General features: G+C 40.3%; 1 protein-coding gene across 2 annotated transcripts in view; it reads right to left on the bottom strand.

Moving 5' to 3' along the window:
• TEK (TEK receptor tyrosine kinase) overlaps positions 1-27,761 on the bottom strand; it is a 116,888-nt gene that overhangs the window by 55,698 nt on the left and 33,429 nt on the right. For both annotated transcript variants that reach the window (XM_021672841.2, XM_021672842.2), the window contains exons 2-4: positions 11,628-11,939; positions 1,996-2,106; positions 937-1,089 (exon numbers count right to left, since the gene is read on the bottom strand). In XM_021672841.2, the coding sequence (XP_021528516.1) occupies positions 937-1,089; positions 1,996-2,106; positions 11,628-11,939 (576 nt within the window). The remainder of the gene's footprint in view (positions 1-936; positions 1,090-1,995; positions 2,107-11,627; positions 11,940-27,761) is intronic.

The following is a 27,761-nucleotide window of genomic DNA, read 5'->3' on the forward strand; positions in this document are numbered from 1 at the left end:
TGGCCCACTTCAGCCTTGACCTCCCGAGCTTGAGCTATCCTCCCACCTCAACCTGCCAAATAGCTGGAACTACAGGTGTGCATCACCATGCCTGGCTTATTTTAGTATTTTTTGTAGAGATGGGGTTTTGCCATGTTGCCCAAGCTGGTATTAAACTCTTCAGCTCAAAGGGGCTCTCAAAGTGCTAAGATTACAGGCATGAGCCACCGCACCCGGCCACTTTTCAGCTTTCCCATCGATTTATTAGGAGTCCTTAGTGTCTGCCTCTGATATGGTTTGGCTATGTCTTCACCCAAATCTCATCTTGAATTGTAGTTCCCGTAATCCCCACGTGTTGTGGGAGGAACCCAGTAGGAGATAATTTAATCATGGGGGCGGCTGCCCTCATGCTGTTCCCATGAGAGGGAGTGAGTTCTCATGAGATCTGATGGTTTTATACAGTTCTTCCTCCCTCCTTCACTCTCATTCTTCTCTCTCCTGCTGCCATGTGAAGAAGGATGTGTTTGCTTCCTCCTCTGCCATGATTGTAAGTTGCCTGATGCCTCCCCAGCATATTGAACTGTAAATGAATTAAACCTCTTCCCTTTATAAATGACCCAGCCTCAAGTATGTCTTAATAAAGAGCAAGTGAAATTAGAAATGATTTGCCCTGAAAAAAAGAAAATGATTTGCCCTGAATTTTCCCCAGCTACATCAAGTATTTATAATATTAAATAAATATTTAAGTCTTCAGATCTAAATATCTGGGCTTTTCTATCATTCCCCTAATGATTGGTATCTCCAATTCATTTGCTTTGCAGCATGAGAACAGACTAATACAACCTCCAACCAGTCCCTGATTTTTGCTTAAGAAGCCATGGTTCGTTTGTTATTCGCAACTAAAAATCCTAACAAAACAACTACACCATCACAAATGGTGGCCTCTCAATCACTTACTCCGGACTATCAGCCTGGTGAAGGACGAGGTGAAGAGGTTTCCTCCTATATACCTGGCCGAGTATACTCCAGCATCCTGGGGCTGAGCATAAGGCAGGTTTATTTCTAGAATATCAGGTATTTCATGCCGGGGGACCGAATGGATGAAGGAACCTAGTAAGAAGGAAGAGTGAAGAACAATAGATCACACTGAAACATTCCTGTTTCCTTGTCTGGTTTTTCCACTTAATCAGCTTTCCCTGACTTGGTAAAGAAAATGTACTCTCACATATTGGATGTGGGAGAAGAATGAAAAGGCTGAACTACTCAGTACTCTCCCAATAGTCAAGAAAGTCATAGTGATAGAGCAGATAGGTTAGTCTGTGGGATCTACCACCAAACCCATGAAGATGAGGGCAGGATAAGTTCTTATATTCTGCAGGGAGAGGTGAACATAGTTGGCAGGCAAAGTTAGGTGAAAAATGACAGGTAACCCCATCAACTAACCAATTAACTAGGAGATACCCATAATCACTAGTCCAATCTGGAAGTCTTATCCACTCACAGATTTCAGAATGGTCCCCATCAATATTCCAGCTGGATCAGGCAACTGACAGCAGGTGGTACCAAACCACAGCTAGGACCCAGACACCTTTGGGTTATACAGTTGGACTGCCAGAACTGCTAACAACTGGCTTCCCATGTTTACTGTGGTAATTTCCTAAACCCTGCCATCAACGATGCCATGAAGAAACTCACATTTTATATAGCTGAAGTTGAGATGTCACATATTATATTATGGGATTTTATTGTTTTATTTATACGTCTGATGGGATGTATTGTATAATGTACATATACTATGTACATTCATATATATGAATTCCACTTTAATACATTTAAGTAACCAAATATGTCACCTAAGAGGGCTTCTGTCATAGACAGAATTTGAAAGCTCACATCATAGCAGCTTTACTTCAAACATCTGCCCACATGACCGCAATAGGAAAATGTTCCAATATGTCGTATGTTATTTGATTATCTCACACCATAACGGGGGAAAGCAAAGAAACGCATACTCACTATTTCTGTAAACCACTGCATCTTCTTCTTTAATCAATACCTTTCTGAAAGTTATGTTCACATTATCTCCCTTGTCCACAGTCATAGTTAAAGTAGTTGGTAGGAAGGAAGCTTGTAGAAGAGAGAAAACAAATATCAAAAATGGGGTCATACATTTTCTCCAGGAGCAACTGAGCTTTGAGACTCAGAAAATGAGGGCTGGCATTTGCTAGATGTCAGATGGTTTTTGTAATGTGAAAAACAGAGGTGTTAAAATAAATATATAATAAATATATAAAACAAATATATAATAAAATTATAACAATATAATTTAATTAACTATATATACAAATTATATATATAATTAAATAATTCAACTGGTTGGGGAAGTTTGTGTTGATTAGCTCAGAGTAAACATCCCTTATCTGAAATATGTAGGACCACAAGTGTTTCAGATTTCTTTTATTTTTCCATTTTGAAATGTTTGCATTATACCAGCTAAGGATGCCAAATCAGAAAATCTGAAATCCAAAATATTCCAATGAGCATTTCCTTTGAGCATCACATTGGTGTTAAAATATTTTTAGATCTTGGAGCATTTCCGATTTCAGGTTTTTGGATGTGGAATACTCAACCTATATTATCAAACTAAGTCCTGATACTAACAATAAACAACATTAACTATGAATCTGCCATTCTTCTCCAATCCCAACCAAGTTTCCTCAAAGTGGAAAAAAACATGAATGAAATATTAGTTTCCCCAAAGTGAAAGAAAAAAAAACATTTGCCAAATGGCTTTTCCCCTTGTCCTTTTGTATTGCTCTTGTTCCAAAAAATTCTAATTGCTTTAGAATGTCCCATGCATTTCTCAAATAAAATGAGCAAAATTCTGGACTTACTACTCATGGTGTGAATATTGGAAGACTGAAGAATAAAGAAAAGGATGGAATCTAATAGCTTGCCTTCTACCTTTTAATTATATATGTATGAACTGACATAGTTATGGGACTGGACAGAACTGAGCTGTAACTGGGAAAATGATTTTATATTTGACATAAAATCATAAGCCGAGGCTGGGCACAGTGGCTCATGCCTGTAATCCCAGCACTTTGGGAGGCCAAGGTAGGTAGATCACCTGAGGTCATGAGTTCAAGCCCAGCCTGGCCAACATGGTGAAACCCCATCTCTACTAAAAATGCAAAAATTAGATGGGCGTGGTGGTGCACAACTGTAATTCCAGCTACTCGGGAGGCTAAGGCAGCAGAATTGCTTGAACCCAGGAGGAGGAGGTTGCAGTGAGTTGAGATCATGCCACTGCACTCCAGCCTGGGCAACAGAGTGAGACTCAGTCTCAAAAAATAATAATAATAAGTCAATTGAAAATTTCTGTCACTGTTTCAAGCTTGCCACACAACATTGACTGATTCCCTTGCCTTAGTGGACAAGATGTGTGAATAAAATCTTTTAACTTTCCTCCAGCAACAAGAGTTTCTGAATTCCTTTTACTTATACCATAAACTTCAGAAAGTCAAATTCTGAAATAAGGAGGCATTAACTTTAGGCTTTAAGTTAAGCCCATGTTAACAATATAAGGATCACCGCTAAAAGAAGAGAAACAGTCTATCTAACTTTCCTCAACATGGATGACAAGAGAGAAGAGAAGGAAATAAAAGACATAAAATGAGAAAAAAGGCCCAAAGAAAATGATGGTGTGGAAAAGATAGGATAAGGTGGCAGAAGTTATGCCAACTTTATGTTAAAAGACAGGGGCTCACAACAAATTCAGATCAGAAAATCTTACATTCTAGAATCTGAATTCTAAAACAGACACACACATATAAAACTGTGTGGTCTTTTCATGAAGTATACATTCAACATAATGACATAAGGTAGAGAATACAGGGATAGAAAAATATATAGCAAATATTAACTAAATAAAGCTAGTATTGCAACATTTATACAGAAAAAAATTAAAGCTAAAAAAATTTAGGGATAAAGATGGTCATTACGTAATGATAAAACAGAACCATCTACTAACTGATAAAGTCTTGTTAGATTTGATTCACATGTCTTGTTCAGGAAGACATTATAATCCTGAAATTATATATGCATCTAATAACAGAATTTCAAAGCTCATGAAACAAAAAGTGTCAGAATTAACTGACAAATCCATGAGCACAGTGGAAACTTTCAGAAACTAATTAATCAAAAAGACTGACAACTGGCTGGGCACGTGGCTCATGCCTGTAGTCCCAGCTACTTGGGAGGCTGAGGCAGGAGAATTGCTTGAACATAGGAGGCGGAGATTGCAGTGAGCCGAGATCATGCCACTGCACTACAGTCTGGGCAACAGTGTGAGACTCTGTCTCAAAAAAAAAAGATCGAAAATTACTAAGGAAATATAAAGAAGATTTTAATAATACTATTTAAAAATGTTGAATATTCATGAACCCATGTTCAGTTATTGAAATACACAGTATTTACCAGAATATTGCCTATTTATTCACAAAGCACATCTCTGTGAATAATAAATTCTTTGACCAGAATGCACCTAAATTAGCAATCAATAGCAAAATATCCTGTCCCCTGAAAGTAAGAATTCCTATAAAGATTCAGACAAGGATCAAGCCTGGGATCATAGGTATCCTGCTGAGGACCTTGTGATGAACCAGCCTGTCCCTGTGCCCTCATTCTCATCTCATCCATGGCTTTCAGATGGTGGTTTGAGAAAGACCGATCAAGTGCTGTGTGCACCACTGGCTGAGACAGCTACCCTGTGAGGGCAGAAGATGCCTCCAAACCATGCTCAGAAGGACCTGGGCTTTAGGATTGTCGACTTGCTTTCGTTGGCTGTTGGCTGTGGGCTGTTCCTGCTGACCCTAGCATGGGTGTCCTGCACAGACTCCCCCGGTGGTCAGGTATGTGAATGCCTTTTGTGCAGATGATGACCTGGGGCAAACCCAGAGAGAGCATGGGGTAGAGAAATCCAGCAGTGTGAGCACTGGAATCAGGCACATTCCTGGGCTTGGATCCACCCTTTGCCACCCTTTTTGAAAGAGGTGCTTTTACCTCTGCAAATACCAGTTTCCTCATGTGTAACTGAAAAGTAATAATATCTACCTTCAAAAGTTGTTAAGAATAAGTAATGTAGGCTAAGCCCTGAGGTGCTTAGAAGGGGTCAGTATCCTTCCAATATAAACAGCAACACTGCTGTGCTGATATCTGTGATATTAACATGAGGGGCACTTTTCTCCAGAGCACTAGAATGAACCAACCATAAAGGAGGGCAGACAGGGAACTGGATGGTGAGGGAGGCTGGCTTTGTGGGGCTTCTGCTCACATTGCCAAGTGCTTCATTTGGCCCTCCGAAAGCATGCAGCTCTTGCTCTCTGTGGCATACTCCTGGACTCCTGTGAGAATTTTTTTCTGACCATTTCACGCTGTTGTTCCTGTGTATGTGATTTGTTTATATTTTCTGCTCCTTTGTGTGAAGACTGTTTAGCTGACCGTGGGACTTCTCACTCAGCATTGTGTTCTGAAAGGAACCAAGATTCCCCAGTAGGCTCAACTCCAAGTAGCTTTCCCTGCCACTCTGCGGCTCTTTATTATTTCAGCCTGTGCCTTTTAAGCACCCTGTTTTCTTAGGGGCATTATCACACCAGAGTTTCACTGCTGTCCAGAGTTTACCTCTGCATTAATGTCTCTAGGCAGATCGTTCTCTGCTGAGTACTAACGAAGGAGGTCCAACATTCGTGTTCTACTCTGGGCTTTCTGATGACACAGAAGCCTGGCTTGCATTCAGTACACATATGTTGATGTCATGTGACTTGACTAGACCATAAAACAATAAACACCTTTTAATACTTCCTACTATGAACCAAGTGCTGTTATAAGCACTTTACACGAACGTAATTGTCCGCCTGGGGATGGTGGCTCATGCTTCTAATCCTAGAACTTTGGGAGGCCAAGGTGGGAGGACCTCTTGAGACCAGGAGTTTGAGACCAGCCTAGGTAACATAGTGAGATCCCCTCCCTACAAAAAAAAATTTTTAATTAGCCAGGCATGGTGGCACATGCGTGTAGTCCCAACTATTCAGGAGGCTGAGGCAGGAGGATCACTTGAGCTTAAGAAATCAAGACTGTAATGAGTTATTGCACTCCAGCCTGGGAAACAGAGCAAGACTCCAACTAAAAAAAAAATTACTCTTTATAATATCCCTATGAGATAGGTACTACAATTATCCTAATTTTACAAATGAGGAAATTAAGGTACAGAGAAGCTAGGTAACCTGTCTAAGATAACACAGCACATGCATGGCAGAGCCAGGATTTGAACCAAGAAATCGGGCTCTGATGCTTTCAGAGATTATGCAATGTTAGCACTCAAAAGGCTTTAAGGTCCAACCACCTCATTTTATAAATGATACTGCTGAGGCCTAGGTTGGAAGATAACTTGCTTAAGATCATTTGGATGGGCTAATTCATGGGCAGAACTTAACTAAAAACTTAATTCCTTATTCCTTAAGTGCTGGAGAAAAAAGTAGATGGCAGTAAAAATTACAAACAAGTGAAAACACAGATGAAAAACAAGTGAGGTAAAGTTCAGTCATCTCCTTTCAATTTAATTGTTGTATAAGTACCATAGGAAATAAGGTAGTTTTATATCTGTTATCATTTTGTGCAGTTTCACCACAGCCCTGTGAAGACAGTGGAGCCACAGTTTATCCATATGGGAGATGGAGTTAAGGAAGACTAAGTCCCTTACCCAAGGCCTGTCAACAGTGAATAAACATGGAAGTTGAGACACAAACTCAAGACCTCCACCCCTAGTTCTCCAGACTTACCATTCTCCAGGTCCACATTCGTCTCTCAATTCCAGCCATTTTGAATGTCTTCAGTTCCTCAAATAGACTCATCACTCATGTCCAAGTCATGAGTTTTCTTCCTTTTCTCCTCCCTTTCTCCTAAGCCTCACCAGCTCCTACTCAATCATCAGTTTCCATTTACGTATCTCTAGAGACCATCACAACACCTGGAACACAGGTTAGATGCTCTCATAGCTACTCCCTAAATACCCTGCGTTTTTTCCATTATAGACCCGCTCATGGTATATATCCTCTACTAGACTGAGTGTTCCAGGAGGGCAAAATCACATCTGTTTTGAGAGGTAGCACAGGGTGATGGTTAGAGCCAGGCTTCTAGAATCGGTCCTGACTTTGCCTTCCCAGATCCAACACTCACTAGCTAGTGAATGCATGTAAGTTACAGTAGCTGTAAGCCTCATCTATTAGTGGGGTCCTAAAAGTCCTCATCTGATATATATCTGATAAAGACTAAGTTAGACAGTAATACATACAAAGTTGCTAGGGGAACGTCAGGCATACAATAGTATTCAGGAAAATATGTGGCGCAAATAGAGGCTCAAGGATAACTGTGAAAAATAAAGTATAAATAAACTAAACTGCTTTAGATTTTCCTATTTTCTTGATGCTTTTAACATATTCCTTTGTGTTATTTAGGTGCAAATGGCTCTTCTCTATCAACTTCATAAATCATGTTTGGGAAGTTTGATATTAATATAAAGCTATTTCTCAAATGAAAGCAGGAATAAAATAACCCTCTGTTTCTTCGAATGGATCAGTTTGAAACAGATCTTTAGATCTGAAAATGTTTCAAACTTTATATATAATTCCCTACCTCCAAATGAAATCACCAATGGGGTTTGAGTCAAACTGCTGTTGACTGATTGGGATGATGCCATTGATAAAAACCAGTTTGGCTGTCTGGGGTGCATGAGCCAATTTAAGCTGTGTTTTGGCACATCTCAAATGGATTTTCCACTTCCTCCCCAGATGTACGAGAGTCAGCAGCAGGCAGGAATACATTGATGTTTATCCTACTCTGCTGTGTCCCTAGGCAGGCATTTCTGAGTTTCCATGATGTTTTACTAATGAATTAATAGTGACATGAAAACATAGTTTTGGAGATTTTTCCTGATTCACCATAAAGGATTTCACTTTCCTCAAACCAGAGTCCCTCCCCTGGATGGTCAGCGAGAAAAACAGGACCTGTCCACCAGCCTGAGATGCTGTTATTGTTAAAATACAGGAGACAACATACTACCTATTTTTCCATTTTGTATGAAACTCCATAATATGTTAATGCATATTAAAAATTTCTACAATTGAGTAGGAAAATTGTCTCATCAATTTATTACTGCAAGACATTACAATAATGACAGCTGTTAAATATTTACTGTGAAGCAGGTAATGTTGGTAATAGTTTAGTGCCTCATTTAATTTTCAAATGTGTGTGATAAAATCTCTATCCCTATTTTTTTGCACATGAGGAAAAATTATGACTTCAATTAAGTAACTTGTCCTGAGCCATACCACTCAGTTGCAGAGGTAGACTCGAACCCTTATCTGTCTGACTTCCACTCTCATACCTCTCCTCTGTGCCCTGGGTTGCTTTTCAGGGTTTCAAGTGGAATCACTGTCCTTTATAAAACAAGTGCCCAGATTCAGGGAGAGTTGTTAACATTAAGTGAGAATGGTATCCAAAGGGTAGTGCAGTGGTAACAAATACTGGCTCTGAAGTCAGATCATTTGCCATGAAATCCCATTCCCACCATTTACAAGCTGCTATTCTTCTTATTACTATGTACCTTATTCTTCAATGCCTCACTTTACTTAAGCTTTTAGGAACATTCACTGTGTAAATCAGTGCTTCTTGAATATACCAACTTATTTAAAACAAAACAGTTTTGTAGGTATTATTATAATCATTTCACAGATGATGAAAAATGAGACCAATGGAAGTTAAATAACTTGCCAAAGGCCACACCACTGGTAAGTGATGCAGAAAGAATTAAAACTCAGGTGAGTATAACTCTAAAAGCCGTCTTCTCCTTAGTGTTTCTCAGTATCCAGGTCGGCCTTTGCCTCATTTAACTGAAGTTAAGCCATCCTTTACCTGTGGTCACCTAGACTTGCAGTTTGGAGGGATCATTACAGTGTGTTTTTAACTCCCAATGTTCTGGTTCAGTTTGCTTTACATGTTCTTATTTGTACATCGTCAAGGACAATCTCAGGAAGTACAGCAAAGACACAGTGGCACTTCACATTTTGTTCCCATGAAATTACTGGGGCATAATCTCAGATCATCTTCCTTTAGAAACATCAGCAGAAGAAGATTAGACTTTATACAAGTCAAATCCAAAATGACATATGTGAAAAATAATAGAGCTGACTTTCAGCCATGATAGCTTTGGCACACCTCACATCCCTTTGTTCAACCTCTCTTCCCTTAACGGAGAGCTGCATTCCTGGGAATTTCTGTTGTGCACTTTTCCCACTTGCCCTGCTGTCATTTAAAGGTGAACATTCTAGTTTTGCTAAGAAAAGCCTTTCCTTCATTTGTAATGAATAGCGATTTTATTACTTTTGACCTTAAAATGAGTTTGCTGCCTTCAAATCTTTTTATTACTACCATTAGTAAATTCAAAAAAATATTTTCAGGTGGATCCCAGTTAGAGGCTAACTCTAAACCCTTGCGACTCGAAGTGTGGTTCATTGGTCAAGCAGACTCTCGTCACTTGGGACATGGGTAGAAATGCAGGATCCCGCAACTCTCTCAAACAACCTATTAAATCAGAGTCTGCATGTTTACAAGACCCACAGGTGATCTGTATGCGTGTTCTACTTTGAAAAGCACTGATAAAAAAGAAATGCAGACTCCAGATTGTTAGATTGTAAAAGAAACAGCCAATCAGCAATGTGCAGAGCTGTGTTACTTACCTGGATCAGCTTTCTAAAAGTCAGGCTTGGTGCAGTGGCTTACACCTGTAATCCTAGCACTTTCAGAGGCCTGGATGGGAGGATAGCTTCAAGCTGGTAGTTCAAGACCAGCCTGGGCAGCAAAGCAAGACCCGGTATCTACAAATTTTTCTACACTTGATCTTAGCCAAAAGGCTGAGAAGCGATACAAATATTTCTTTTAAATTAGCCAGGCATGGTGGTGCATGCCTGTAGTCCCAGCAACTTGGGAGGCTGAGGTGGGAGGACAGCATGAGCCCAGGAGGTCAAGGCTGTAGTGAACTATGATTGTACCACTGCACTCCAGCCTGGACAACAGCAAGACCTTGTCTTCAAAAAAAAAAAAAAAAATCAAACACCTAAACAGCTCTCACTGTCATTATTTTATGAAATGGCAAGTCCTCAGTCCACAGCCCCTGTGGTTATAATGTTACTAATTTGGAAAAGACTTCTTCATTTTAGGAATCAGCAGCCCAGACAAAGTGGCTGATAGGTGAGAGGCCAGATCATTCCAGGCAGCACAAAGAGAGGTCACCTTAGCCAGAATTCTGTACCTTCCTCCCAGCAGACAGCATCAAGAGCACCACAAGTCTGCCTGCTTGTCCAGGCCTGGAACCTTAGAATACAATTATTAAATAATGTTTGCAACACCATCTCTTTTCAACTGCCATCACATAGGTGGACTGGTCTAAAGATTTAGCTTAGGATGCACTTTTATTTAGAGAGAAAGATTTCATAACATCATTGCCTTGTGGGGTGGTAGCAAGTGTTAATAATCCTCCCTTAGGGGAGGCTTTCAAAATCCTCCTGAAAATTTCTGGGGTTTTCTGAGCTAGACTTGGGGACTCAACTGCTACAATTAAATCATGATCCTTTTCCAAGAATGGTAGCCTTCAAAGAAGGCCCTAATTCCTCATCCCTCCCTGTATCCCGGACTCTGTCATTTCAGTCTGTAGTGCCCTCTCACTGACGCTAGGTTTAACTTGCTTAGGTCAATAAAATGAAGCAGAAGTGATAGTGTACAATTCTGAGCCTAGGTTGCAAGGAGCCTCGTGTATTTCTGTTTTTCTCTTGTACCACTACCATCAACATGAGAACACACCTACCTTAGCTGCTGTCGTATAAGGAACTGAGCAAAGTTGCCCAGCCAAGGCCAGCCTACTAAGCCTGTAGCCAGGCAGCATTATACATGTAAGGAATCCCAGCCAAGGTCAACACATCCATCTTACCAACACAGCTGGCTTAGACTCACAAGCTATAAATGCTTATTGTATGCCACTGTGGTTTGTGGTTATTCAAGTTCTATTGGTGAACCAATAGAAAATTGGTTCACCAAGTAACCAACGAAATTAAGTTACTGATGGATATTCCCCTTCTGAAATTCTTATTTATATCATATTTTTCTCCTGAAAATATTAATTTCCATTAACGGTATTTATAGACAAGCAATGTATCACATGAAAAATCAAATAAGAAAGCTCAAAATAGCCAGTGGTTTGGCAATGAACACTTGTTTTCATTGCTTTGACTTTCATACTACATACATGTAACAGAGTCATATATCCATAAGGACCACGAAGTCCTTGGTAGAACATAGGAGATATTTCATCTCACAAAGTAGGCACAATGTCTGCTCAAGGGGCTGGACTGGATAGTCTCCTTCATTTCTAACGTTTCATGTGCCAGACACAGCGACGCACGGAAAGAGGCAGATGAGATCATCAAGCGCTGCACTCAGGTAGTGCATGCCCCACCCCCGAGGAAGCAGCTGCCAAGACAAGAGGTGCGTGTGTGCCTCAGTGGGCCTCACCTGCCCAGAAATTAGAGGCATGTTACCTTGTTGACGCATCTTCATGGTTCGTATCTTTATTGCCTTTCCTCGAACTCGCCCTTCACAGAAATAAGCACCATTGATCTTACTAGCCTTTTCTCTCTTCCAAACAACTTTTTTAGCCCATTCTCTGGTCATATCTTGAGTAACTTCCAGCGGATCCTGGTGCTGGTTCATTAAGGCTTCAAAGTCCCTTCCTATGGTGAAGGGCTCATGGGGGTGCCACCCAGAGGCAATGCAGGTGAGAGATGTTTCATCATCAGATACAAGAGGTAGAGAATTGATCAAGATCAAGTCCATGGCACCTTCGACAGCTCCTAAAAGAGAGAGAATAATGTTTGACCTAAGGTTATTAACATGACCCCATAGGGTAAACTGGTGCTCACAAAGCCTTGTCTTAAAGAATGTGTGTGAGGATTCTTTCTAAAATGCTATTATGACCATGTGCCTATCTTCCATTGGACAGAATCCAAAACTCTTTACCAAGCCATCAAGACCATTCATCAGCTAGACCCTGCTACCCTCCCCTGCCCCACTTCATACCCTGGTTGCAAAGGACTACCCATTATTCCCCCAACAAGCCATGCACTAACATAGTTGGGTATTCAGGAAATGTTTGTTGCATTAAGATGAGTTAATGATAATGACATTATAATCATTATTAGTCATTATATTGTGGTACTGTCACAATAATAAAGTATTCTAAAGGAATATATCAACTACATACATATATGCCTTATAGATTCTCATTTTTAAAGAATTGCTCAATTCCACATTAAACACCTCCAGATAAGAGACAGACAGTGACTAAGTGAAATCTGCATTTCCCACCAGGCCTCATTTACTCCATCTTTAAAACAAGGCAAATAAGACCTATCTTTCAGGATTCTTGTAAAGATTAAATAAGATATAATATGTAACTTGCCAAGCACTATGTCTGTTATATATTGGGTAATCAGTGATCATTATTTCATTTCTCTTTATTGTTTCCTGAATACTGAGCCCCAAACCTTACCCTCTCCCCAAATATAGAAACAAAACCATGCCCAACCTTTAAATTTTATGAATTTGTTCTGTAAATGAAGAAGTATACTTTTAAAAAGAAAATCCTCTCACATCATTTTCTCAGTATTTTTCTTTCTCTCTCTTTCCCCTCACCCATCTCTCCCTTTTTTGATTTCTAAAGGTTCTAACATGAGCAGATAGAGTCTGTGCCTATTATCTCCTCTTTAAATGTGGAAATATCTGGGATGAAAAATGTTCTCTAGCTCCAGTGATGGTTGGCTCTCAAGTCTGCGGAGACTAGAGAGATCAGGAGACTAGAAAGATCAAGCACATTGAGTGATGAGGACCCAGCTAGAGTCTCAGAGACCTTTGTGTAGATGTAAAGTGATTCAAATAAGCTGCATGTTATCTTGTTGAATACTCATGAAATTCAGCAACTCTGTGATGTATACACCATTATATATGAAGAGATGAAGGCTCAAAAGACTGAGCAGCTAGTTTGGTTTTCCACAGCTACTGAAGGCAGAGCTGAGACTCAAATGCTCACTGGTCTTTCAGTCCTTGGATACATATGTTCTTTCCTACCTCAAAGCCTTTGCTGTTCCTTCTGCCTGGAATGCTTTTCTCCGCTCTTGGCATGGCCACCTTCTGCTTATCCTTTGGGTCTCAGCTTAAATGCCACTTTCTCATAGAAGGCTTCTCGACCTGCCGTATCTATAACACCTACATGCTCTCATTACATTGTCCTCTAATTTGGTTTCTTGTTTTATTCATAAAGATTACCATAATTTGTGATTATTTTATTTACTCTCTCTCTCTAAATGGTAAACTCCAAATGTTCTGCATAGGAACAGGAATTTAGGAGCTGGTTTACAATGGAATATTCTCCCTAATCTCAACATATAGGGGACTTAAGTATTTGTTGGATGAGTAGATGGATGGATGGGCAAATTTTATTTCAGATCTGCCTGATTCAAGTTCATCCACTTACTTAGCTCCCAATTCTAGAATAATAAGGTTAAGAATGAAAGTGCTCCCCTGAGTCTAAACTGACCTCTGTGATCACATTTAACTGTTTTGACAACTACTGAGTCTATAGGGGGAAAAGTTACAATTTTTACAAAATGCCAAAGAAAAGTGATCAATGACTGCTGAGCACTTAAGGTTGACTAATATCCATTTATCAGAATTTCTGAGCACCTACTTATGTCAAGCACTGTACCTGGTATAAAGTCCTCATTACAATTTGTTTTTAATGGCAATTGCCAGTGTTTACTGTATGCGGTGATGTTTTGAGGATGATCTTGGTACAAATTAAACCTTTATCTGAATGATTAGGAAGAAAAATTTCAAAGTCAAGTCTTCATGTAAGCAGTAGTTCCAGCTGCATTTTATGGTAATATTAACTCATTACATGGGATTGTGGGAGAAAATCTCCACTAGAATGAGTTCCCAAGCCTGACTTTGAAGCACCCCTCTTACTTCTAGCCTCATTGGTAACTTTTAAGATCTCAGGAGAGGGAACACAAGTTAGGATAATAAAAACATTAAAAGAGGGGATGAGCTACAAAACCTAGCAGTAGAATTGCAGCCTCCAAAAATAACACCAGCACACACCTCCCTTCCACGCACATACCCAGCCATGGCTCCGAGTGAACACCACCTCATCTCTTACACTCACGCATTCCAGGCATGTTCCAGAAAGGGTCATCAAGAGGAAGGAAACACTGTCATTCTTTCAGCCGCAGTTCAATCCAGCCCCATTTCTAGGGCCAGTAGAGAGTCTTGCCAAAACCCACAGGATCTGCTCTGAACTCACAGCACTGGCAGTGGCCATGGTTTATTTAATGACTTTAGGAAATAATAGAAAATGCAGTTGATTTGAAAAGACAACCACACTATGTGTAAATTATTTCTAGGTATGGATCTAGTTTCTTTTTCCTCTCGCTCCTTTCAGAGATCTCCCTTTACTTTCAGTGATGGAAAAGGAAATTGTGGACTCTGGGAGTCCGGGCTTGGCTATAGTTGGCTACCCTTGCTCAGCATGCTAGTTAAGGAGGCCCTCTTCCACCAGTGAGTGCTCTGTCCTTTGTAACACCATTTACAGTATCAGAAGGATTTTTTTTTAATTGTACTTTAGGTTCTGGGGTACATGTGCATATCATGCAGGATTGTTGCATAGGTATATATATGGCAAAGTGGTTTGCTGCCTCCATCCCCCATCACCTATATCTGGCATTTCTCCTTATGTTATCCCTCCCCAACCCCCCGCTGTCCCTCCCTTAGCACCCCCCAACAGACCCCAGTGTGTGATGCTCCCCTCCCTGTGCTCATGTGTACTCATTGTTCAACACCCGCCTATGAGCAAGAACATGTGGTATTTGATTTTATGTTCTTGTGTCAGTTTGCTAAGATAAAGTGCTGGGATTATCTCTATACCCATTCCAAATCTCAAATTACATACAAATAATGCATTTTTCTCTTTCTTGCTTCTTTCTCTCTAACAGGAAATTTCTCTCTTTCTCTCTAATAGGAAATGTGATGTGATCTCACAATGCTGGGGGTGGAAAAAGGAGTTAAAACTTAATGCTGAGGGAAAAAGAAAAGCCAAATTTAGCCTTTTAGAAAGAATAGAGCAGAGGCCCCGTGACAATGAGTACAGCTGTGGCTGGTGGCTTCTTGAAAGAGTTCTGCTGCTGACACCAAGAAAGGCATGGCTGCAACTGCGTATCTGGTATCACTCATAAAATCTGCTAGTAAGGACATTTCCTGAGACTCACTGCCAGAAGACAGATCCTATCTGGGCTCACACCAATATCAATCTCTCTGCTTAATACCCTTTCTTACATTATAGCACTATCCTCTCCAAATCATGTTGGGGACAGATAGTGAGTTGTTTCATCACAACCATATCTAAAGGACTCTGATCAAATTCATTAATAGTTTAATTCATACTTCTATCATGAAGGCTAACAATTTACTATAAACAAGATGCAAATTGAATATCATACATCTTACATGTTTTGGAGATTAATGCTATTTTTCCTTAACAAAAATCTCTCAAACACTTTTTTTTCTTTTTCTTTTCTTCTTTTTTTGAGACAGAGTCTTGCCCTGTCACCCAGGCTGGAGTGCAATGGCATGATCTTGACTCACTGCAACTTCTGCCTCCCAGGTTCAAAAGAATGTCCTGCCTCAGTCTCCCAAGTAGCTTGGATGACAGGTGCCCACCACCACGCCCAGCTAATTTTTTTAAATTATTATTTTTAGTAGAGACAGGGTTTCACCATGTTGGCCATGCTGGTCTTGAACTCCTGACCTCGTGATCTGCCTGCATCAGCCTGCCAAAGTGCTGGGATTACAGGCATTAGCCACTGCGCCCAGCCTCAAATACTTTTCAATGTTTACATAAAAATATGTCCATGTTTATAAGGAAATACTTGCCACTGAGGCATGACGTCTGCCAAGTTAATAACCAAGCATCACAATTGAAGCATAACAATGCTCTAAAATGTTTTGCTCACTGTATTTTCTGTGTGCTATGTAGAACTGTATCTAATCTTTCTTAGTAGCATCTTCTCACTCAATCTTATTGTAGTGAACTCAAAATGTTGTTTAACTCTACTTTTTATATTTACATTTTCTTTATTCAATATTGCTATGAATAATGGGCCATTAACTAAGACATAGGATTTTTTTTTTAACTATACTTTAAGTTCTGGGGTACATGTGCAGATCTTGCAGGATTGTTACATAGGGATACACATGCCGTGGTGGTTGGCTGCATCCATCCCCTCATCATCTACATTAGGTATTTCTCCTAATGTTATCCCTCGCCAATCCCCCTACCCCTGCTATCCCTCCCCTAGCCCCCCACCCCTCAACAAGCCCTGGTGTGTGATGTTCCCCTCCCTGTGTCCATGTGTTCTCATTGATCAAGTCCCACAAATGAATGAGAACATACAGTGTTTGGTTTTCTGTTCTTGTGTCAGTTTGCTGAGAATGATGCTTTCCAGATTCATCCATTTCCCTACAAAGGACAAGAACTCATCCTTTTTTATGGCTGCATAGTACTCCATGGTGTATATGTGCCACATTTTCTTTATCCAGTCTATCACTGATGGACATTTGGGTTGGTTCCAAGCATTGCTATTGTAAACAGTGCCACAAGGAACATACGTGTGCATGTGTCCTTATAACAGAAGAATTTATAATCCTTTTGGTATATACTCAGTAATGGGATTGCTTTGTCAAATAGTATTTCTATTTCTGGATCCTTGAGGAATCGCCACACTGTCTTCCACAATGGCTGAACTAATTTATACTCCAACCAATGGTGTAAAAGTGTTCCTATTTCTCCACATCCTCTCCAGCATCTGCTGTCTCCAGATTTTTTAATGATCGCCATTCTAACTGGCGTGAGATGGTATCTCAATGTGGTTTTGATTTGCATTTCTCTAATGACCAGTGATGATGAGGTTTTTTTCATGTTTGTTGGCTGCATAAATGTCTTCTTTTGAAAAGTGTCCATTCATATCCTTCACCCACTTTCTGATGGGGTTGTTTTTTCTTATACATTTGTTTAAGTTTTTTGTAGATTCTGGATATTAGCCCTTTGATGATTAGATTGCAAAATTTTTTCCCACTCTAATGATAGTTTCTTTTGCTGTGAAGAAGCTCTTAAGTTTAATTAGATCGACATGGGAATATTTTTATTTAAAAATAGTTATAGAAATGATTGTGGGCCTGAATCAACACCCATATAACAGAATTCAATTAAATTAGAAATTAAAGAAAGAGCCGTGTTAAACTGCATTTAAAAGAACTGTTATTTCTCTTTTCCTAAAAAGGTGCTTCAGAAGTTTCTGAGAGTGGGAGAGGTGAAATCAACAGAAATGACTCCAGACCCACACTCTCACCCACTCCCAGTGAGCTGCTCAGCTTTCCTTTTTAAAAAAAAAAAAAAAAAAAAAAAAAAAAAATTTGGGCTTCATATAAGATTTTATTGGAAAGAAAAACATTTTGCTTAATTAAAAACATAAAACCTCAAAGATCATCAATTTTCACTTTTTCACAGATGAAGGGAATAAAGGTTAAACATATCAATGAAAATACACTCTACTGTAGCACAGCACGCTTGCTCCAATTAGCCTTTTTTCCCCCACATTCAAGTTTAGATACAGCTCCAGATAATCAAGTTCTGATTTACCCAGCTCCTTGATCTTCAAGTTAGGAGTCGGCAAGTTAGGAGAAAATTTTAGGCAGGTTAAATTATTGCTTTGCAAACGTATTCCCTTATGCTTCTTATTACCTCAGAATTGTAGTATTGGGTGGAATTCTGCTAATGTGTGTTTGGAATAATGCATCATGTCTTCAGAACAACTAACTGTATGGGTTTTTCGGAAATTTGGTATTAGCTATGTTTAAAAATTTTCAAAGATGTTCATGGTCTTCTCATCTTTGTAACAGAAGTAGAGATCTTAAAGTTCTAAATATCTGAAATACCAATTAGGACTTCCTTAGCTAAAGGCATTTCAGAAATCAGAGAATTGGCAATGAACTGAAAAGGTCTAGCCAAAAGCATTTCTGGAATTAAGGCCGTGGCAATGAGCCGAAGAAGCAAAGACAATTCCCAAACTATCCAGGATATTTTGCGAAATTTTTTGGATTTTACTTTAGGTTTATTTGTTTTTTGTTTTTGCTGTCCTGAAAAAGAAAAATTTTCTTCAGTTCAAAAAATACTCATTAAATTGCTCATATGTCCATTCACTCATTTACCAAGCAGACTTATCGCATGTCTCCCCTGTGCCAAGTACTGCACTCAGCCCTGGAGACACAGCAATGAATAAACAACTCTCTCATAGCTTATAGGCAAATGTGGGAGACAGACATGGAAAACTAATCACATAAACACACAAATACAGATAGGTACTAAGAGAGATTTGCAAGATGCTTATGAGACAGCATAATGGTAAACTGTATCCGACTTGACTGTTGTGGAGGAGGGTTTGTCGACTTCTGGCCTAAAGGAAAGTTGGAGTAGCCAGGCTAAGCAACAAAGATATGAGAAGACAATCAGAAAAACCGTCCCCAGAATGGTAACTGCTGAGCAAGGTTTTTTAAAAATGGGTGTTTAGTAGGACTCACTTCTAGAATGTTCTCTATCTTAAAGTTGGTATTAATTTCTTTGTGTTGGGCCCTAAGAACGATCAGCACTATTCCTCTGTGTCAACCCTATGTTAAAGGATTTTCACATCTTTTCTGCCTTCTTGTCTCCCCTGAAGAAATCCAGTTTCCAGGCATGTTTCCAACACTTTAATCCTTTTTTAGTCTCCATCATCCTTTTGTGTATATAATAAGTCTCTGAGTAATAACATCTTCCTCAAGATTCCTTCCAAGAAGATGTTGGGCAACTAACAAGAAGATACCAAAATGTGCAAGACTGGAAATAACTAAAGGAAGTTGCTAACATTTTTATTGTATAGCTGGGAGTTCAGAGTTATACAGGGGCATCCTGGATGTTACTGGGCTGTGCCTAACAACAAACTCCTGTTCTCACCCAGGAGTTGTGCCAAGCCAGTTTCCCCAAAGGGCATGCCCGTTTCCCATCCCTGCTTTCCAGCCCAATGGGACCCTTGTCTGTCTGCTGGAGGGAATGGCATCCTCTCCCCGCCTTCAAATGCCAGAAATTTTCCATCTAGGCCAAATAACACATGTTTTAGTTAGAATTAAGATCAGTCAGTTGGCAGGAAACTTTTTATTTCCAGGGAACAGACAGAGCATCCACACAATGAGACTGTATTGAACATTCATTTACATGCATACTCCATTCTATGAGGCAGCGGCGGGTAGAGGAAGCATGGTTCCATCAAATAAAGGATTGTTTACACTGGAAGAGGTTTTAGAGATTGCTTGGTGCAAGCTTCACACTTTATTTTTTTGAGACAGTGTCTCTCTCTGTCACTCACACTGGAGTGCAGTGGCGCAATCACAGCTCAGTGCAGCCTTGAACTCATGGGCTTAAGCTATCCTCCCACCTCAGCCTCTTGAATAGCCGGGACTACAGGCATGCACCACCCCTCCCCCAGCTAATCTTTAAAATTTTTGTAAAGATGGAGTCTCACTGTGTTGCCTAGTCTGGGCTCAAGTGAAGCCCCTGCCTTGGCCTCCCAAAATGCTGGGATTACAGGCATAAGCCAACGCGCCTAGCCAAGCCTTACAATTTACAACAGGCAATCTGAGGCCTATAGAAAAGAGATTGGTTGGTGATCATACAAAAGTTAGTGGTAGAGCCAGCCCTCAGGTGCTGATTTCTCTCCAGGGCCCCTTCTGTAACCCCAGAGTAGCAGTGTTAACAGCCAAGTCCTTAGTGTGAGGAAATTTGGAGTGCATACAAATCTGGCAGGGTAGCACCTAGAGAATCCTGGAGTTTGGTAGAAACTGGGGGAAAAGAAAAAAGACTTTGAGGAGAAGTGGCTAAAAAGCTAGAATGGGTACAGGACATAGAAACAGAATATCCAGAGAGGAGTTTTAGCCATCTTACCGATTCCCCCAAGCCTGGCAGTGCTGCCTCAAAATCTTCCCTATTAACTTTATCTCAAGAGAGGAATACTCTCAAAATGGACCATGTTCATCCAGCACCAGGATATCTGGTATGGGAGAAATGCATCTTTGGAACCAGGTCACCTTCTTTTTCTAGGCTCTGCTCCTGATTCAATTACCTGCCAAGTTCCCATCTACCCTTATGCTGCTCAAAGACATGCATACCCACACCCACAACCAAGCATATCAATCTTCCAAGACAGCACTGAACAAAACTCTTTGTCTCTGCAGTGCCCTATTCTTTGGCTCCCAACAGAGAAGGTAATTTGATTGATTTGCCTGCACAAAGAGGAGAATAAGAAAGAATCGCTCCAAGTGACAATTCACTGACAACTATTGGAGGAGCAAACCAAAGAAATGAGTTTATAATGGAATAAATTCAGGATTATGATATTTGCTAAGAGGAGATTGACAAAAGAAGTCACCAAGCCTTCCCAGTAGGCCTGAGATTATACCATGTAGAAAAGGAAGCTGACAATTTTTATTATATAATACATAATAAACACAATGCTAAATGCTTTACAAACATTGTTCACTTGAATTCCCACACTATTGAAGGAAGGCATTTACACTCAATTTTATAGGTTAAAAAACCCTGAAATTCAGGAATGTTTAGGGATATGCCCAAGGTCACTTAAGTAGAAAGATAGAATTTGAACCCATGTCTCATTGATAATAAGTTCCATTACTACCTACCTACCATGCTTTAGTCTAAACACCATTGAAAAGTCAATTATGCCCATCACTGTATCTCTAACAATTAGCACAATGCCTGGTACATAACAGGTATTCCATAAATATTGATGAATGAATAAATAGTTAAATAAATGAGTGGGTGAGTCTGGCCTTTATTGAATGAATTTATTCAATAAAGTTAATTATTACTATGGGGTGGGCTCCGTGCTGCTTTCTGTGGGTCAAGAAAATAATAACAAATAAAATATGGTTTCTGCCTTCAAAATGCTTATAATCTGGCCATCCAATGTCATGAAGAATAAAAACACTGATAGATTTGATCACAGAAAAAGCCAAAACCTTCTACACAGCAAAAGATTATTACATAAATGAAGTTAAATGACCAAGTAGGAAAATACTGTTACATGTAAAACTTAAGAAGTTAATATGTGCAACATATAAAGAAATTTCATAAGTCAATGAACCAATAGCAATTCACAGAGGAGGAAACACAAATAGCCAATTGCCATTGATTGAAGAAAAAGTGGTCACAATAGTTTGCATTTCATTCCATCCAGAAGTGGAGTCTCTTTCTCCATCTCTTGAATATGGGCTTGTCAATGGGACTTCTTTTGCTCAATGAAGCATTAGTCAATTTGACATAAACAGAGGCTTGAAAAGTGCTTGCCCGCTGGGCTTTCACTCTCTTGCTACTCTACGGAACTCTGAGATCATCAGGAGGAGAAGCCCAGACTAACCTGCTAGAGGAGAGACCAATTCAGCTCAGGCCAAAGAGTTTCTCAGATGACCGACAGAAACAAAAGTCATAATAAATGTTTGCGGGCTGGGAAGATCCAAGATGGCCGATTAGGAGCAGCTCAGGATTGCAGCTCCCAGTGAAAGCACAGAGGGTGAGTGGACGCCACATTTCCAGATGGATTTTTATTGCCCACAGACGAGGAGATTCCCAGGCGGAGAAGCCCCATGGGTCACCAGCACGGCTGTTTTGGCCGGTGCGGCTGTTTTGGCCGGCACAGCTGTTTTGCCAGCGCCCTGGCACACCGGTTCTCCTTACAAAATACACTGGTCTGGGTGCCCTTTTAGTTGGTGAGTGGAGCTCCGGGAAGGCAGAGTCACCCATTCATCTGATTAAAAAGGGGACTGAAACAGGGAGCCAGGCCAGGAGATTCCTGGGCAAAAAAGCACCACGAATCTCAGCACCGCTGTTTCAGCCAGGGCAGTGAGTCACCTCATGGGAAATCACACAGATCCCAGCACCTTTTCAACAGGCAACTGGAACACGTGGGAGAGAGTAGACCATTCAATTTAAAAAAAAAGGCTCTGAGGCAGGGAGCCAGGTGATTAGGCTCAGCTGGTCCCACCCCCACCAAAAAAAGCAGCAATTGGAAACGCTCTGGGTTGAGAGTTTCATGGCAAGCACAGCTGAACATGGGACGGTCCAGCTCTGTGAGGGAGGGGTGTCCGCCATCACCGAGGCACTCCACCACTACGGAGGTAGTCTGCCACTGCTGAGGCAGCCTGCCATTGCTGAGGCAACCTGCCATTGCCAAGGCAACCTGCCATTACAGAGAGAGTCTGCCATTACAGAGGTGGGCCACCATTGCCAAGGCAGTTCTAACTACACCCATATAAACAGGACTATAGGAAAGTTCACATGGCAGCTGGGCGAAGCCCACAGCAGATCAGTAAAGCCTCTGCAGGCAGACAGTGACTAGGCTGCCTCCTTGCTGGGCAGGGCAACCCTGAAAAAAGGCAGCAGCACAATGGAAACTCATAAAAAAAGCTCTAACTCCCCAGGACAGAACACCTGGGGAAAAAAGGGGGTTTATGAGTTCTGCTGCAGCAGACTTAAACGTACCTGCCCAGCAGCTCTGAATGAACAACAGAGCTCACAGCTCAGCACTTGAGCTCCTATAAAGGACAGATTGTCTCCTCAAGCAGCTCCATGACCCCCGTATATCCAAAGAGTCACCTCATAAAGGAGAGATAAGACTGACATTTGGCGGGTATCCTTCTGGGACAAAGATAGAAAAAGAAACTGGTAGCAACCCTTATTGTTCTGCAGCTGCTGCAGGTGATCCCCAGGGAAGCAGGGCCTGGAGTGAACCTCAGCAGTCCTACAGCAGAGAGGCCAGACTGTTAGAAGGAAAACTAAGAAACAGAAATAACTTCATCATCAACAAACTGGACATCCACTCAGAGACCCAATATGAAAGTCAGCAACTACAAAGATGACAGGTGGATAAATCCACAAAGATGGGAAGAAACCAGCGCAAAAAGGATGAAAACACCTGAAACCAGAACGCCTCTCCTCCTACAAGGGATCACAATTCCTCACCAGCAAGGGAACAAGGCTGGATGGAGAATGAGTGTGATGAAATGACAGAATCAGGCTTCAGAAGGTGGGTAATAGAAACTTCTGTGAGCCAAAAGAACATGTTCTAACCCAATGCAAAGAAACTAACAACCTTGAAAAAAGACTTGACAAAATGCTAACGAGAATGGACAACTTAGAGAGGTATATAAATGAATTGATGAAGCTGAAAAACACAATACGAGAACTTCGCGAAGCATGCACAAGTTTCAACAACCGAATTGACCAAGCAGAAGAAAGGCTATCAGAGGTCAAAGATCAACTCAATGAAATAAAATGAGAAGGCAAGATTAGAGAAAAAAGGGTAAAAAGGAAAGAACAAAGTCTCCAAGAAATATGGGACTATGTGAAAAGATCTAATCTACATTTGATAGGTGTACCTGAATGTGACGAAGAGAAGGAATCCAAGCTGGAAAATACTCTTCAGGATATTATCCAGGAAAACTTCCCCAACCTAGCAAGGCAGGCCAATATTCAAGTCCAGGAAATACAGAGAACACCACAAAGATATTCCTCAAGAAGAGCAACCCCAAGGCACATAATCGTCAGACTCACCAGGGTTGAAATGAAGGAGAAAATGCTAAGGACAGCCACAGAGAAAGGTCGGGTTACACACAAAGGGAAGCCCATCAGACTCACAGCAGATCTCTCAGCAGAAACCCTACAAGCCAGAAGGGAGTGGGGGCCAATATTCAACATCCTTAAAAAAGAACTTTCAACCTAGAATTTCATATCCAGCCAAACTAAGCTTCATAAGTGAAGGAAAAATAAAATCCTCTGTGAACAAGCAAGTACTCAGAGATTTCATCACCACCAGGCCTGCTTTATAAGAGCTCCTGAAAGAGGCACTACACGTACAAAGGAACAACCAGTACCAGCCACTCCAAAAACACACCAAATGGTAAAGAGCATCAACACAGTGAAGAATCTGCATCAACTAACAGGCAAAACAGCCAGCTAGCAACAAAATGGCAGTATCAAATTCACACATAACAATATTAACCCTAAATGTAAATGGACTAAATGCCCCAATCAAAAGACACAGACTGGCAAATTGGATAAAAAGTCAAAGCCCATCGGTGTGCTGTATCCAGGAAACCCATCTCACATGCAAGGATACACAAAGGCTCAAAATAAAGGGATGGAGGAAGATTTACCAAGCAAATGGAGAGCAAAAAAAAGCAGGAGTTGCAATTCTCATCTCTGATAAAATAGACTTTAAAGCAACAAAGATCAAGAGACAAAGAAGGACATAACATAATGGTAAAAGGATCAATGCAACAAGAAGAGCTAATGATCCTAAATATATATGCACCTAATACAGGAGCACCCAGATACATAAGGCAAGTTATTAATGACTTACAAAGAGACCTAGACTCCCACAAAATAATAGTGGGAAACGTTAACACCCCATTGTTGATATTAGACAGATCAACCAGACAGAAAATTATCAAGGATATCTAGGACTTGAACTCAGACCTGGAACAAGCAAACTTAATAGACATTTACAGAACTCTCCACCCCAAATCCACAGAATATACATTCTTCTCAGCACCACATCACACCTACTCTAAAATTGACCACATAATTGGAAGTAAATCACTCCTCAGCAAATGCAAAAAATGGAAATCATAACAAACAGTCTCTTAGACTACAGTGCAATCAAGTTAGAACTCAGAATTCAGAAACTAACTAACTCAGAACCACACAGCTTCATGGAAACTGAACAACTGGCTCTTGAATGTTGACTGGATAAACAATGAAATGAAGGCAGAAATAAAGATGTTCTTCGAAACCAATGAGAACGAAGACACAACATACCAGAATCTCTGGGACACATTTAAAGCAGTCTCTAGAGGAAAATATATGGCAATAAATGCCCACATGAGAAGCAAGGAGAGATCTAAAATTGACACCCTATCATCCAAATTGAACGAGCTAAAGGAGCAAGATCAAAAAAAGTCAAAACCTAGCAGAAGACAAGAAATAACTAAGATCAGAGCAGAACTGAAGGAGATAGAGACACAAAAAACCCTTCAAAAATCAATAAATCCAGGAGCTGGTTTTTCAAAAAGGTCAACAAAATAGACCACTAGCCAGATTAATAAAAAAGAAAAGAGAGAATAACCAAAGAGATGCAATAAAAAACGATAAAGGGGATATCACCACAGATTCCACAGAAATTCAAACCATCATCAGAGATTATTACAAACAACGCTATGCACATAAACTAATAAACCTGGAAGAAATGAATAAATTCCTGGACAGTTGCCTCCTCCCAAGCCTAAACCAGGAAGAAGTCGAAACCCTGAATAGACCAATAACAAGGGCTGAAGTTGAGGCAGTAATTAAGAGCCTACCACCCAAAAAAAGCCCAGGTTCAGATGGGTTAACAGCCAAATTCTACCAGACATACAAAGAGGAGCTGGTACCATTCCTTCTGAAACTATTCCAAATAATCCAAAAAGAGGGAATCCTTCCCAAATCATTTTATGAGGCCAACATCATCCTGATACCAAAACCCGGCAGAGACTCAACAAGAAAAGAAAACTTCAGGCCAATATCCATGATGAACATAGATGCAAAAATCTTCAATAAAATACTGGCAAACTGATTACAACAGCACATCAAAAAGCTTATCCACCATGATCAAGTAGGATTCATCCCAGGGATGCAAGGCTGGTTCAACATATGCAAGTCTATAAACGTAATTCACCACATAAACAGAACCAAAGACAAAAACCACATGATTATCTCCATTGATGCAGAGAAGGCCTTTGACAAAATTCAACAGCTCTTTATGCTAAAAACCCTCAATAAACTAGGTATTGACGGAACGTATCTCAAAATAATAAAAGCTATTTACAACAAACCAACAGCCAATATCATACTGAATGGGCAAAAACTGGAAGCATTCCCTCTGAAATCTGGCACTAGACAAGGATGCCCTCTCTCACCACTCCTATTCAATATAGTAATGGAAGTTCTAGCCAGAGCAATCAGGCAAGAAAAAGAAATAAAGGGTATTCAAATAGGAAAGGAGGAAGTCAAATTGTCTCTATTTGCAGATGACATGATTGTATAAGACCCCATCGTCTCAGCCCAAAATCTCCTGAAACTGATAAGCAACTTCAGCTTCAGGATACAAAATCAATGTGCAAAAATCACAAGCATTCCTATACACCAATAACAGACTTAAAGAGAGCCAAACAAGAACAGACTGCCATTCACAATTGCTACAAAGAGAATAAAATACCTAGGAATACAACTAACAAGGAACGTAAAGGACCTCTTCAAGGAGAACTACAAACCACTGCTCGACGAAAAAGACACAAACAGATGGAGAAACATTCCATGTTCATGGTTAGGAAAAATCAATATTGTGAAAATGGTCATACTGCCCAAAGTAATTTACAGATTCAATGCTATCCCCATTAAGCTACCAATGACCTTCTTCACAGAACTGGAAAAAAACACCTTAAACTTCATATGGAACCAAAAGAGAGCCCGCATAGCCAAGTCAATTCTAAGCAAAAAGAACAAAGCGGGAGGCATCACACTACCGGACGTCAAACTATTCTACAAGGCTACAGTAATCAAAACAGCATGGTACTTGTACCAAAACAGAGATATAGACCAATGAAACAGAACAGAGGCCTCGGAGGCAACACAACATATTTACAACCATCCGATCTTTGACAAACCTGACAAAAACAAGCAATGGGGAAAGGATTCCCTGTTTAATAAATGGTCTTGGGAAAACTGGCTAGCCATGTGCAGAAAGCAGAAACTGGACCCCTTCCTGACACCTTACACTAAAATTAACTCCAGATGGATTAAAGACTTAAGCATAAGACCTAACACCATAAAAACCCTAGAAGAAAATCTAGGCAAAACCATTCAGGACATAGGCGTAGATAAGGACTTCATGACCAAAACACCAAAAGCTTTGGCAACAAAAGCCAAAATAGACAAATGGGATCTAATCAAACTCCACAGCTTCTGCATGGCAAAAGAAACAATCATTAGAGTGAATCTACAACCAACAGAATGGGAAAAAATTTTTGCAGTTTACCCATCTGACAAAGGGCTGATACCCAGAATTTACAAAGAACTAAAACAGATTTACAAGAAAAAAACAAACAAGCCCATTCAAAAGTGGGCAAAGGATATGAACAGACACTTTACAAAAGAAGACATACATGAGGCCAACAAAGTATGAAAAAATGCTCATCATCACTGGTCACTAGAGAAATGCAAATCAAAACTACATCGAGATACCGTCTCACACCTGTTAGAATGGTGATCACTAAAAAATCTGGAGACAATAGATGCTGGAGAGGATGTGGAGAAATAGGAACACTTTTACACTGTTGGTGGGAGTGTGAATTAGTTCAACCATTGTGGAAGACAGTGCAGCAATTCCTCAAGGACCTAGAAATAGAAATTCCATTTGACCCAG

Source organism: Aotus nancymaae, unplaced genomic scaffold (assembly GCF_030222135.1).
Source record: "Aotus nancymaae isolate 86718 unplaced genomic scaffold, 86718_ANA_hifiasm-v0.15.2.pri h1tg000003l, whole genome shotgun sequence".
In the NCBI taxonomy this organism is placed as follows: Eukaryota; Metazoa; Chordata; class Mammalia; order Primates; family Aotidae; genus Aotus; species Aotus nancymaae.